Source organism: Chenopodium quinoa, unplaced genomic scaffold (assembly GCF_001683475.1).
Source record: "Chenopodium quinoa cultivar QQ74 unplaced genomic scaffold, ASM168347v1, whole genome shotgun sequence".
In the NCBI taxonomy this organism is placed as follows: Eukaryota; Viridiplantae; Streptophyta; class Magnoliopsida; order Caryophyllales; family Amaranthaceae; genus Chenopodium; species Chenopodium quinoa.
The window spans coordinates 2,823,107-2,838,080 of record NW_018744991.1 but is presented as its reverse complement, the minus strand read 5'-3'; the positions used below and the strand labels follow the sequence as shown (position 1 = coordinate 2,838,080).

The 14,974-nt window shown below is 34.0% G+C and overlaps 3 protein-coding genes across 4 annotated transcripts; 2 read left to right on the top strand and 1 right to left on the bottom strand.

The window, feature by feature from the left end:
• Positions 1-2,400: 2,400 nt before the first annotated feature.
• Positions 2,401-4,428, top strand: LOC110706968 (zinc transporter 11). Of its 2 annotated transcripts, none has more exons than XM_021884980.1 (3): positions 2,401-3,020; positions 3,686-3,744; positions 3,870-4,428. In XM_021884980.1, exons 1-3 carry the CDS (start codon positions 2,549-2,551, stop codon positions 4,392-4,394), a joined length of 1,056 nt encoding a protein of 351 aa, XP_021740672.1. In that variant the 5' UTR covers positions 2,401-2,548; the 3' UTR covers positions 4,395-4,428. The 2 variants fall into 2 exon arrangements, with proteins under 2 accessions (XP_021740672.1, XP_021740673.1); XM_021884981.1 differs by having other exon boundaries at positions 2,416-3,020; positions 3,689-3,744.
• A 935-nt stretch (positions 4,429-5,363) lies between these two features.
• Positions 5,364-9,770, bottom strand: LOC110706967. Its single transcript, XM_021884979.1, has 6 exons — positions 9,156-9,770; positions 7,646-8,006; positions 6,601-6,685; positions 6,385-6,471; positions 6,013-6,267; positions 5,364-5,841 (listed from the first exon to the last, which is right to left on the bottom strand). The coding sequence occupies exons 1-6, from the start codon at positions 9,320-9,322 to the stop codon at positions 5,765-5,767; spliced, it is 1,032 nt and encodes a 343-aa protein (XP_021740671.1). The 5' UTR covers positions 9,323-9,770; the 3' UTR covers positions 5,364-5,764.
• Positions 9,771-10,590: 820 nt separating this feature from the next.
• On the top strand, positions 10,591-14,542 carry LOC110706966. Its single transcript, XM_021884978.1, has 4 exons — positions 10,591-11,445; positions 12,144-12,339; positions 12,821-13,624; positions 14,006-14,542. Exons 1-4 carry the CDS (start codon positions 11,288-11,290, stop codon positions 14,195-14,197), a joined length of 1,350 nt encoding a protein of 449 aa, XP_021740670.1. The 5' UTR covers positions 10,591-11,287; the 3' UTR covers positions 14,198-14,542.
• The last annotated feature ends 432 nt before the right edge of the window (positions 14,543-14,974 follow it).

Below are 14,974 nucleotides of genomic sequence, written 5' to 3'. Positions count from 1 at the left end.
TCTTAAGATAATTTGGAAAAGAACAAGATAACATACAAATATACGATAATAAGGAAACAAAAGTACGTACAGAACTACAGACTATGAAGATCAATATGAGCAACTGTACTAGTGTACCATTACAAGCTTAGGCTCTTGGGTTAGGCTCTTAATATAAACTAGAACCCATTTCGAATGTACTTCCTTGGGTCCCAAGTCTCCCAACACCACATTTGGTCGGCTCAATACTAGATTATAAGATCTTATTTTGTTCGACTTATTTTGGACAAAATATATTTTTTTTTTGACACAATATATATTGGACAAAATATATTAATACAACTTATACATGTAATAGAGTTCAAACAAAATAAGTGTATTTTTATTAGAGATATAAGGTATTGAAAATATTGTGCATATTGATATTATTAGGAGAATAATATCTACCTAAAACAAAAAAAAATCAAACCATTCTATTAATCTCTTTCACCCAAATTTGTCATGGTATCGGGCAAGGTTAGATCCGAAAATTAATCGAATAAACAAGTCCTTTCTACTCGCTGATTTTTGGGTACACAATTTTGTGCTTTTTTGCATTAGGCTTGAAAGTCGGCCCAGCCCAATTTACTAATTTTGGGCACGATTTGTGGCTAAACTCGGCCCATTTAGAGTTTTTGACCATTTTCCATTATCCCTATCCCATAATTTTTCAAGGTTCACTAGATCACCTGAAAATTAATGGACATCTTTTTTTTTTTTTTTTTTTTTTTTTGGGGAGGGGACAGAAAATATCCAAGTCTAATCCTTAGAATTTTCAAACTCTTAGATAACTCTGGCTTTGAAGAGTGATAAGCTACATCTTAGAATCTGATGCCCTACATGAAGTAACACCAACACTCCAAATGAGACAAACAGCAACAATACAACGTAAAGGCAACGCTACGTTGCGTAAGTGACTCGTTTGTTTGACATTTCTTTCAACACTTATATGCTCCAAAACTACAAATATAAACCACTCATTTGGCTTATAAGTCAAGGTTATGATGATATGTTTATCGATCTCAATATTAGTGTAACTACGATATGTTCATCTAATTTAAACTACGTTTTTCTTATATGCTTATAATAACTGAAGTAAGATTGTATGGTGTTGTATTATTACAAGTTTACAACCATATTAAAAGAATAATTGACTTATACAAGTTCTCTATTGTGTCGATGCACAACATAACTCATACTAATACATAAATTTAATCGTCAGAAGTCAAGTTGGATTAATATAAATCAATTAAAGAGATTAAGAGAACATCTCTTTAGTTGTTACTTTCACTATGTTTAACTTGTCAAACTATATTGAAGTAAGTCAGTAAGTCAGCCTATAATCGGTTGGATATTTTCGTGTTTACTTCTAATAGTTCTAGTAGTTCTGTTAGGGTAGGTGGTTAAAGCCATCAATTGATACCAACTGCAACAACAGCGGTTCAACTATTTGTGCTTATATAATAGGAGTAATAGCTTAGCCACCTTACTTTGATCAATAAACTATTTTTATGTCACACAATATCTACTTTCACATGAAATCACCGTAAATGAGTATTGAGTAACGAGTAATCTATATATAGGCTAAACATAACGTCTGGTCGTCTCATATTATTGAATAGATCATTTGCGGAATACTATTTGTACAAAAAAGAACTGTGTCAATTTTGATGGTTAGAAAATAATCCTAACACCTTACAACTTCGTTCTCATAAAATAACACGAACTAAATTATGTTGTAACATAACTTATTCTAAGGCAAAGAAATTCATGTTGCATTTTCCATCTTTTTTCTCAAAACATGTTACATTTACTCATCACACCATATTTATACCAATATCATTAATCAATTTTTTTGTGATGAAGTACCTTCCAAACAAATTTGACGCAGACAATTGAACATCATCAACCTAGAATATGAATCCTTGACCCTCATACTTGATCACGCAATTTCTTAGAAAAGTATATTGTTGAAATATTTGTTGTCAAAAGTGCCAACTAATTAATTGCAAGTTGCAACCAATACTATACATTAATGCAGTACTCTTTTCTTCTTTCCTAAACTTCCCTATCATTGTACTACCCAACATATTAATCTCTAAATTCTCACACTAATTATCACACTAATCTTCTTTCCACATTAAACTAACCCCACCAACAAGGTTTTAGCTTATTGACAAAGACCAATGGCCAGGCCTGTGTACAATTAGTCACATGTTCGAATCACTCTTTTAAACTCATTCAGACTAAAAAGTCATTGCAATGATCCTCATAATCAAATTATACGTTACACTTGGGCGGGTTTAAGTGCACAATGCTAATGGTGCACCCTCCATTACATACACAATCAAGCACTCGAGTGTATAAACTAAACATTATTATTTATTAATCACCTATTAAGCTACTTTACAAAGATTGTAGTACCACTAATCTAAATTTGTCCTTTCTTTGCAGTACAAAAAACTCACGTGATCAACTTATAAAAACCAAACAAAATCAATTTAATTTCTCTCTCCAATTCTCCACCAAAATGACTACCAAAACCACCAACTTTCTCTCTCCTCTTCTTCTTCTCATCATCACAATAATAATCCCCTGCATCTCAGCCCACAGTGGCCACCAAGATCAGGACACATCAACACCGTCCAATCATCCCAATCTCAGAGAAAAATCACTAATCATAGTAAAAATATGGTGTCTCATAATAATTTTCCTAGGAACTTTTATAGGGGGTATTTCCCCTTATTTTTTGAAATGGAACGACGCGTTTTTGGTCCTAGGAACTCAATTTGCTGGAGGAGTATTCTTGGGAACTGCGTTGATGCATTTTTTGAGTGATGCAAATGAAACTTTTCAAGATTTGACTGAAAAAGAATACCCTTTTGCTTTTATGTTGGCTTGTTTTGGGTATTTGCTTACTTTGTTGGCTGATTGTGTCATTACCTATGTTTTTAGAAAGAGTAACATTCAAGCTTCTCACTCCAACAATAATGGGATTGAAGGTATGTTTGTTTTTATTTTTATGTGTGTAATTTGATGTTTGGTTTTCGGTTTTTGGTTGTCGTTTTAGTTTAGTTTAGTTAGTTTAGTTCTGATGAAGGTAAAGTTGCATACATATGATTGTTAGACTCGTTCAAAAAATGATTAGTACGACGTTTGTATAGGTACTTGTGTCGTATTGGGAATTTTTAGGGTGTTTTTAAAAGATATATCCATTGAGATTATATGTGTTCGAATTCGCCCTTGTCGAAAGAATTCTTACATGCATCCGCGTGTACCTTAATACGTTTTTTTCCTTAAAACAAGAGTCTATTGTCTTTCATATAAAAACTTTTTTATTAATTTTGGTCTGAATTGTGACTTAAGGAGTAAAAGTGCGTGATTTTAGCGCAGAATTTGGGTCGTTAGTTAATACAAGTAAATAATTTACTGTAGGAACAAGAATTCCATGATCATGAGGTTTTTATTTTTTTATAATGATTTTCAGTATAGGAGAGGAAAAGCTCAATTTTGAAGCAATTGACCATAATTTTCTCAAAAAAAAAAAAACTTTATTTACATGCTTCAATTAATATGTTTGTATAAAAGTTTCAATATAATGTTTTAACATGTTAGTTAATACTAGTATAAACTTCCAGGTTTCTAATGTTTTAATGTTTTTTGATAGCAGAGGGACTTCCAAATCAGAAAACCAACCAGCATACAAATTCAACAAATCATTCTGAGGTATAGTATATACAAGCCATGCTCAAAATTTAACGAGTTTTGACCATTAAAATTAAATGTGACCTATGAGAAGGCGAATAATTCAATTTACCTCGGCTTTTGATACATTTTTTTTGCTTATGCAGGCTAGTCATAGCACTAACCACTTTGCCAATGCAAGGTTAGCAACAGCAAGCTCTCTAGGAGACACCATCCTCCTAATAACAGCCTTATGCTTCCACTCAGTCTTTGAAGGCATAGCAATCGGAGTATCCGAAACCAAAGCAGATGCTTGGAAAGCCCTATGGACAATCTCCCTACACAAAATCTTTGCTGCCATCGCAATGGCTATAGCCCTCCTTCGTATGATCCCTGACAGGCCTTTACTGTCCTGTGCATCATACGCGTTTGCATTTGCCATCTCGAGCCCTATTGGTGTTGCCATAGGTATCATCATCGATCAGACAGCCCAGGGCACGGTGGCTGATTGGATCTTTGCTATATCCATGGGGATTGCTTGTGGGGTGTTTGTGTATGTTTCAATCAACCATTTGTTAGCTAAGGGTTATACTCCTCATAACAAAGTTGGGGTAAATACTCCATTTTATAGGTTTTTGGCTGTTGTTTTGGGAGTTGGGGTGATTGCTGTGGTTATGATTTGGGATACTTGATAGTGCTACTTGAGACTGAATTTTTTGTGTTTTAGAGTTTGTATCTACATTCTTAGAGCATTTTACATTTTTGTTTCTTACAAGAACATACAATTGCAAATATTTGACACAAAATCTTTTACGTCTAAATTATTGTGTCTAGATAGAATCATATGCCCCCTCTATTCGGAATTAATAATCACATGCATGGCAGATGCACATAGCCTTTGGATAGAATAGACAAAGTGAACACCGCGCCTATTCTATAGGGAATACTATGGAAACTCGCATAATTCAAACAATGTGTGTATAAATTAAATATACTTGTATAGTTGTATACAATAAACTACACATCAAAGTTATACTACTTGAGCTAAGCTAACATCCACTTTTGAACTAGGACAAGCCAACAACATCTATCACTGTTATCCTTTATATTATAGTCATTTTCCCACCAATTTGTTCTTTAAGATTATCATTAAGTCATCAGAATTGAATGCAAGTAAGCAAATAATAGTTGTCAGTTGCAAGTTAAGAATAGATGAAGAAGAATGATGTTGCCAAGGTTTCAGATTCATGAACTTAACAGTTATCTCCATCAACTTTTTAGTCAATATAAACTAATTATTCCAATGTGTAAACTAATTACTGTCAATTTCACCAATTTGCAATGCTGTCATTTATTTTACCTACAGTAAATCAAGGCAATCAATAACAGATTAAAACTGAGGATTCAAAATTCGCAGTCTCGCAACGACAACTACCAAAGCCTTCAGGTTAGGTGAACACTAGCAAGTCAAAATTGGTTAAACTAGGAACTGATTTTAGCATTCTGGCTTATGTCTGTGCACCCTCTTATCGAACAAGAATCGCTTCATTCGACAGGAATTGCAGATATAAACCAGAGGAGTGTTACTAAATCAGTTCCCTGTAAACAATCAGAAAACTTCCAAATACTTCCATTTTGCTGAACTTGATAATAGAAACGTACAACAAAAACGAGACAATAATTGACCAAAAGGATCAGAATGTTGCTGCTGCTGCTGAGGTTTTATGATTACAGATACAATTAACATGAGCACAATATCAGGAAAATCTCCCTAATGAGTTTTGACTTTCTAGACTATAAATCACTATATGAAAGAAAAGGGCTCAGCAGCTGTTAGGATCTTTTGAAAAGAAGTCATTATTCAGGAGATTAAAAAGAGAAAAAAAGATATCTGAAATTGATAAGAGTTGAAGTCTGTTATGAATTGATGTTCTGGAGCCTCAGAGCAACTAACCTTGAGGCTGATGACTGTTATACTGCAAAAATAAACAATTCTAGTATACAAAATCTGGTCCTGAGGCACATGAGATAGTGTGTAGAGATGAGCAATATCCATAGAAGTCTACACTGCCGGAGAAAGAAGCTTGTCGAAACACAATGCTACAATTACTGGACCCGCCATATCTCCAGCAGCACAACCTGTGAGTTCACATGGAAAGTAAGGATGACGGCACATTGTAATGGAAAACTTACATAAAGGGGGCACAGTGGAATAGAAAATAAAAATCCTTTTGAAATTTGGCAATTTATAAAGAATCCAAACTGAAATAACATCTAGCTGAGGGTTTGTGGTAGTATTGAAGTTCTTACCAAGCCATTGACCAGATTTAGGATGTATGTCACGTGTCAATGATGCACCAAGGCCTGCCCCGATGGCAGCAAAGATTAACGACGCAGTGCATTTGAGGGTTACAGCATATATCTTCCTACCAAGAAGCTGAAGTTCCTCTGTTGTATTAACTTCTTCTATATCGTCCTTAGAGTACCAAAATAGACGTAAGATGGTTTTGTAGACATCATATCCAACTTGAAAAATCCAAGGTGCTGCTACTCCTAGACAGTGAGCTGCTCCAATGGGAAAATAAAAATTCACCCCCCAAGCAAGGATCAAGCAGAGATGAAGTCAGAATTGAAAATCTCAAAAAGTTAAGTAAGAGGGAAAATTAATAATCGAAGAATCACCTCTGGCAGTTGTTCTAGTAACAGCACACATGTAAGAAGTTGTTGGCAGTCCTCGCTCTGCCTTACGCACAGCAGATTTAGAAGCATCTACAGACAAATGGCAAAGCAATATATTAGCTGATGTCAGTAAATGTTCAATTTTTTTCCTACTTATATATATAGTTCCAATAGCAAAGGTAAAGTGGAAAAAAAAAATTAGCCGAGTATACAGCATACCTTTGATAAGCTTCCATGCCATCCGTTGGGAGAGATAAGAGACGGCTAGTCTTTCCAACACCCTCCTAGTAGTAATGACAGTACTCTGAGATTTAAGGAAAAACAGACAGTCTCAGTGCAAAAGGAAGATACAATGAAGGGTACACTCACAATATACACAAGCAATAGCACATTTATCACAGCATGACTATACAAGAAAAGGGGTAACAAAGACTCGTTTTTCTTTTTTGAATGAACAGTATAATTTGTGACCATATATGATACATTGCTGTAGTTTTAACAATCTAGCATCATATACAAGATGCACAATAAAACAACAGAGTTCAATTACAATCAAACCAATATCATAACAATAAGAAAATAAAAACAAAGCCTTACTCCCAAATACTTGTTGGAGGGGGGTGTTACTTAGAGTTAGAGATGAGAAAAAATAAAATCTACATAAGTTCATTATTTTTCGGGGACAATGAATGAGGAGATATGTTAGAAAATCTACAGTGGGAATCAAAGCAGTAATAATTCAATGTACTTAACAAGAACCTGAACTGCAAAGAACCAATGTAAACATACTATCATCTCAAAAGTGAAACTCTCTCCTAATACACAGAAATAGGCACTTTATAATCTCCTAATAAACTACAAAACTCGATGCAAGGCCTCAACATTTCTTATTAGATAAAATTTCAATAATGGTACTTTCGCTCATTTATAGCAGCCTGCCGATTGAGAGACACCTTTTTACTACAAATATATCATAATTTATGAGAATTAAGGCAGACAAATGAAGCAATTTATTAAGACTATAAGCAAATTAATTAGAAAGCCTTATTTGAAATCTATATATATTGGATATTATCACATACATGGAGACAAACGATGCCCACAAGATAACATCAGCATATACATAATGGTTATTATCACAATTTAGGGAAAGGTAGTTAAATCTCACATACAAATACTTTCTAAATCACCATTCATCGGCCCAAAGTTGTACTTAACGGAAAAAGAAGGCAAATGTAGAAATGGAATAGTAAATAGAACAAACCTCACGAAAAGTTTGCCTCACTGCCTTGTGGAAGGGAGTAATCAAGTCTACATGCCTCTCTTCTGTATTATCAGCAAGGAAATCTTCATCATCATCCTCCAATGCCGCACGAGGCTCCAAAAGTGGTAAATAAAACATTAAAAATGATCTCAAGGCTGTAAGCGCAAATGTACTTGGATGAAAGGCGGAGAAAAGTGATTTTAGTTCATAGTTATAGACTTTTCCAGAGTATGATAGGGATTCAGGCTCAAAAGTATATCTAGAAGCGTCATTATTCTTGGAAACATGCTCATCATAAGCCTCAGCGATGTGACCCTCATCCCATGTTGTACCAGCATCACAATAAGCAATTCTGGTATTGCTGTAGACCATTATATAAAGTTCATTAGGTGAACAAGGTGAACAAAGAACCTATAAATAACACAGTACATCAAATCACAATCCCTCAAAAATAAATAGACAAGGATAAGTATATAAATCCCGAACCAGAAGCTATTTATCTTAGGATGCTTTTGTTTGTAACAGGAATGAACGATCAATTCAAAAACGAAATGAAACAAGAACAAAGACAAAAACATAGTATTGTTTTGTTAGAAAGATCACAACTTGTTTCATGCAACCACTATGAAACAACTTTGGCACGGCACTAAAAGTTTCAAGACTTGGACACCATAGGCTCTTAAATTTGTCCAACAGAAATCAAGAACCAAAGACAGCTACACCGTTTAAAGCTTCTTTCTTTCCAAAATTTTTTAAACCAGTATATCCCCATTCAATACAAACTCTTCAGCTCAAAAATACAAAGCAGTAGACACTATACATGAGATAATAATAACACGGCAGTATAATCAAATCCTCTACCAAATACTGAGGTTCTTTTACACTAAGGATAACAGTCACATGCCCACTATGATTGACTGATACAAATACAGATTGAAGATGAAATCTAGAACACGGCTTAGTAAGAGTGTAAACACCCAATGTGCTGAATAATTCATGTATCCGACCTCGCCTTACAATGTCAACAGGACTCTAAAGTCAGACTAAACATAACAATTCAATTTAGTTCAGTTACTTACAATCAAACCAATGACAAAGATTACAACTTTATAGCTCATATTATAAGGAATACAATGTATAACCCACTATCCACATTCTTTAACAGATAAAGGCTCAAATTTACTCGAAATTGGACACCGCTAATCGAAGTCTACAATCAAACAACCCCATAAACTTAAGGGAGGCAGGAATATATGAAAATCTCCATTCACACTGCTCACAAATAACCAATTTACTCGTTTACTCCGTATTCAATTGACAATACTCCAACCATATAATATCAATTAATATGCAAATAAAAATTAAAATCAAGACATACCAACATCAATTAACCAAAACCCCATTACATAGCATCCAAAGTATATAAAACAACATCAATTAACCAAAAAACCATTATATGATCTCAATTTTTTATAAATATTAAATTACAATTAGGAAAAAATAAAATTACCTTCCAAGAAAAGCCTTAAACCCAAAAGGGTAAGAGGCAAGAACAGAAGCGGCAGCGCCAGAGACCGCAGCTTTAGCAGATAATGAACCAACTGAATGCAAAGTATGTGTTGAATAAAAGTTGGGATTTTTCCTCATCAGATCTAATATTAGAGCAATTCCTGACATTTTTCAATGATTTTATTAACCCCTTTGTTATTTGATCTCAAAACCCAGAAAACAAAAACACCCAATTCAATTAACTCTTTTTCTCTCAAATCAATTCAATAAATCCCACAAAAAAATTGAGGATAAATTATTAAAGATTGAAACTTTGGCCCTTTGGGCACTTATTTTTTCCTTTTATTTTTATTTTTTATTGGTTTTGAAAGAATTGTATCATGAAGAAGAAGAAGAAGGTGTAGAGCACTAGAACAGTGAGTTGGGGAGGAGAGAGAAAAAGGTCGTTGGAATTTGTAACAAGTTTTGGGTTTGAGGGTTCTAAGACTTCTAACCAGAAAGATTAGCTTAAGCTTAAGTCAAGGGTTGAGCTTTAAATCTTTAATCCTAGTAGACTTATGACCAATCTAAGAACAGCTTTTGAAGTTGTCGGTTTGTTGTTCCTCTTAACTCTTAAGTTTCCTCTGTAATGAAAATTATTAAAGTGATTAGCTATTGATTATATAATAATCATGGGAGATTAAAGTATTATATGGGAGATTAAAGTATTAAACAAACTCACACACACACATGGTTTAATTATTTTTGAAAAAAAACACATATTCATTCAAAGAAAATTAAATCATAAATTACAATGTATATTAATGATCATTTAATTTCATGTAATAATCCAGGGCATCGCCCAGGCCTAAAAACTAGTTTAATCTCAAAAGTTGAGCTTTTCGGCTTTTCGCCTACTAATATAAGATTGGATGGTTTTACACGAGTAAAATTGATCACTAATGGGCTTATCAACTAATATGGGTGGGATGTTTGTAATTCTAAACAATAAACAAACATGGAAGGGTTCATTTGGTATCACTGTGGTTTTCTGTTTTCTTGTTTTTTGTTTTTTAAAATTATATGGTACATGAATTAAAAATTAGTCAAACTTATTAAAATCATGATAATTTTGAAAACTGACAACAAAAAAGTGGAAACACCTTTTTCTTGTTTTCTATTTTTGGTTTTCAAAAACACATAAAACTAAGAACAAAAAACGATGCCAAACACGCCCGAAATTACTTGTTTTTTGTTTTCTAGTTTTTTTAAAACAAGAAAAAATGATTCACTTTTCTGTTACCAGTTTGCAAAATTAACATGATTTTACTAAATTTAATCTATTTTGATTCATAATATACCATATATCATATGATTTTGAAAAACAAAAAATCCGGACCAAAGTTTATGTTATAAGCTTTTTTTTTTCAAAAAAAATATATGCCAGTGTTGTTTCCTTGAAGTATATTTTCACTCATTTAATTCCTTTTACTTCAAGGCATATAACTTCTTATATGCTCAAATTAGTTAGGGATAATTTGCATTAATTCACAATTAAATTAAGTATAGATTAGCTTAGAACCATAAACTAAGATAAATTAGGTTCATGGATAAAAAAATAAAAATAAATAAAAACTACGAAGTAAGATGGTTCTATAAAATATGAGTGGATCAAGTCCATGCGATTTCAATTTTTTAAAATATCATGTTGATCTTTATGGGTGAAGTTCAATTATTAATAATGCTCTTGAATTTCAATGGAATAATTTACAAAATTAAATTGATTGCATAATCGAGTCTAACTTTCGTTTCCCCTAAAATTTAAATTCATAATCCAAATAAGTTCAGATCGGAAAAAATAAAATACTCGTACAAGCGTACGGCCTCAATTCAAATATACACAGACACAAGGTACACAACTCAAAACATTCTGCTTTTGTGCATTTTATTCAAACTATTGCCGCCCACAATTCTAACTGAATTGAATTCTTCCAGGAAAATCAATATGAACCCTAATTCCATCTAACGATTCAAACCCAAATTATCGAATTAATCTTCGAAACTAAAATTCAAAGGTAATTAATTTGGGGTTCCCGGAAAAGGGGAGGAATTCGTCAAAATTAGGGTTCATAATTTACACTCAAATTCCAGAAAATGCAATTAGGTGATCTTAACAAAGTATGGGAAACCAGAGCTTTGAAAAGGAAACCGCGACAAGATGAAGCAAAGCAAATTCTTGAGCGCATTGCTAAACAGGTTCAACCCATTATGCGCAAACATAATTGGCGGGTTAAAGTTCTCTCTGAAATGTAGTATGTCTCCCGCCCTTTTTGATTTTTTCCCTAATTTTTTTGCATCAATTTGTTTAATGTAAGTGTGAATTTTGTTGTTTAGGTTTTCTCATTACTGTAAAATTTCCAAATTTGTTGGTTGTTGAAGGATTGGAGTTAATATTTCTATTTTTTCATATTGTTTTGATTTTTGAAGCATGATTGTGTTTGTAGGTAATTGTTATTTGAACTTTGGATTTTCTTTCGAGTTCGATTTAATGTAGTAGGAAAGTGTAGATGTTAGATGGTTGTTGCTATGAGACTTTGTTAGGTGATTGTGACATGATTATAAAATTTTGATGTTCTTGTTGTATAAATAATGGACTCTTGATAGAATTTGATTGTATGTAGACCATGTGCATTTTATAGCATTCTTGAGCTTAGTCTGCACTACTGAACCTCGTGCCACTGTACCTAGATTCAAGAAAGAACGATCATATGCAGTTGAGTATACAGGATGAAACATTTCAGGTTTCTAGCACCCTATTGTTTTGTCTATAATGTTATAATAGGGACAAGCATGGTGTCCTTGGGTTGAATAAAAATCTGAGTATTGCAGCACACACACACGCACACGCGCATACAATGTTTAATTTTCAGATCTTTTGGGTTTGGCTGGATTTTTAGTTTCTATATTGCATCTCATCAATGTAATAGAAATTCACTTACTGGCCTTGCAGTCCCAAGAGGAATGAACTTCTTGGATTGAATGTTAATCGTGGGGTAGAAGTAAAGTTGAGGCTTCGGAGACCTGACAGGGAGTTAGAGTTTTACTCATTTCATGAAGTATTGGATACAATGCTTCACGAGCTTTGCCATAATGCCCATGGTCCTCATAATGCGAGTTTCTATCAGCTATGGGATCAGCTTAGAAAGGTCAGCATCAAGTTTACATACATAGTTTTAGTTATGTGACAGTCTTTATGAGCTTATAAAGTGGAAGCGGTTTATTAATGTGTGAGTTGACTATAAAGTAACATTTTACTTTCTAGAAACTCTAGTTCATACAACATGAGTTTATTAATTGTTATATTTGAAATTTTAAATTGAAATGTTATTGAAATATATGGCTGGACCATCACAAATCAGGATCTTTTTGGGCATCAAAATCTGTTCATTCAAACAATGTTTGCTCTCTGCTTAGGTACCAGATACTCATGAAAGGAATTGCCATCCCCTTAGGGTAGTTAAATGCATGACTTGTTATCTTGGGAACACTTCAATACATGTTTTATCTGTGTATTTTGTGCAGAATATTTTTTTACATAGTTTATCCAAAACTTTAAAATAAGCCATTACATAAGCAGGTTATGTAGTTTCTTCTCCTAGTCATTTACTTTTTCCCCATCAAATGCAGGAATGTGAGGAATTGATGTCCAATGGAATATCTGGAACAGGAGAAGGTTTTGATCTTCCTGGAAAACGTTTAGGTGGGTTTTCTCGCCAGCCACCTCTAGCTTCCCTCCACAAAACAGCCGTTGCTGCTGCTGAAAACAGAAAACGTCTGAATTCCCTTCTACCATCTGGACCTTTACGGCTTGGTGGTGATAAAAACATAATGTCTGCATTAAGCCCTGTTCAAGCTGCTGCCATGGCAGCTGAAAGGAGACTACAGGATGAAATATGGTGTGCTTCCGTTTCTGGTGGCTTTGCTGAAGATTTGGGGGATTCTGATCTCTTGGAAACAGGGGGGCCGTGTGGGCCAGCTGCTGCCAGTGCAAATACCTCTGATAGTAACAACGCATCTTGGAACAGGTCTCAGAATGATGTTACAAATCTCATTGATTTAAGCAACAATGTAAATTCTACCTCAACTAATTTTCATAACACAACATCAAGTAAAAGATCCATTGGTTCCCATGCCAGTTCATCTGCTAGTGCCAGTTCAAATTCTAACAATGTCTCTGGAGCTGCAGCATCTCGGAAAAGGTCTTGGAATTGTGACATTACCAATCTAATTGATTTAAGCAACGATGAAAATTCTGCCTCAGTTGATGCTTATGGCGCAAAATTAAATAAAGGATCCATTGGCTCCAATGCCAGTTCATCATCTGTATCCATGAGCGCCTCATCCTCTGGGCTGACAACTAATCTTGATGCGGGGAACACGCATGGCGAATCTGCCACATGGACTTGTGAAACATGCACCCTGTTGAACCCTGTAAGTCACCCTTTAGAAATTTATGTGTATTTTTCGTACATCTTGTTAAATGGCGATCTGTGTCAAAATGTTTGCTTTGGTCACTATCCCTTGTTAAATTATCTACTTACACCTGCAGAATATTTATTTTTTTCATTCTTGTGATTGTTAGTATGATCACATTAAAGCATTAACACTTTATGTTTCGTAATTCACATCAATGGATGAACTAATTTGTAGCAGGTTAAGGGCAAAATTGATCAATTTTTTTAGCCTAGATTTTTTTGTTGTTTTACAATTTTCTTAATATGTACTGAAACTTCTTGCCATGCAAACATCATGGAGATGAAGGTGGTATATTGTACTCAGTATTCATTAATGTTAATCATGAAAACTTTGCAGCCACTGGCTCTAGTATGTGAAGCATGTGAAACCCTGAAGCCGAAAGATATATCAGTGAAGTATAAATTCTGGTCCTGTAAATTCTGTACCTTAGAGAATAGCGTGAAACTGGAGAAATGTTCAGCATGCGGTGAATGGAGATATTCGCGAGGTCCTCCATTGTCGTCACTGCCTCCTAATCTCGGCACTTGACTGGTACAGTTGAAGTTAGGGTGTTTTGGCAGTTTGTAAATCTTTCAGTTGCTAAATGTCTGCCAATGCATATGATATTTGCCTTGGTTTATTTATGAGATGGTGTTTTAGGGCTCCTGTTAATGCAAAGATGCTGTTGGAAAGCTACGAGAAAGATAGTGAATATTTTTGGTACTTATTTGTAAATTGGGCTTCATTAAGTCTCATATTGGTCGACCTAATTGTAGAACTAATTTCTACATAATTTTGATACTCGCTCTCCAAGAGATGCTGAAGCTGTAAAGATGACATTCATTGTGCCTATTTTGGCTATTGTTATGAATCAAGGAGAAATTTATATGTGAATATTCTACCGAGTAAATGAGCAGTTCTTTTCATTTTTCCAATTTTTTTTGGCAAGTAGTCTCTAAATATCAAACGATTATGTCACATTAAAAACTTTGAACTCCATATTACATGTAATTACCTGCCATCGATTGTGCCTCTAACTAATTGCTATTTCAAATGTCAATATCTTCAAATATTGTTGTTCTCTACTGTCTTCTTAACCCGACTTTAACAGCTTTTGGAGGATTTGGCTCCTTGCACCTTAGATTTACAAATTTTCAAATTTAATCCACTACTTGTCACAACATTAGCTGCATTGATTACCAAGCCTATACTTATTTCTTGTTTGGATGACGTCTAAATACACAAGTAGTACAAATCATTGAGATTAATCGATATTTATAACATTTTGCAAGTAGAGGATATTGACCAAAAATAATTCTTAAGCGA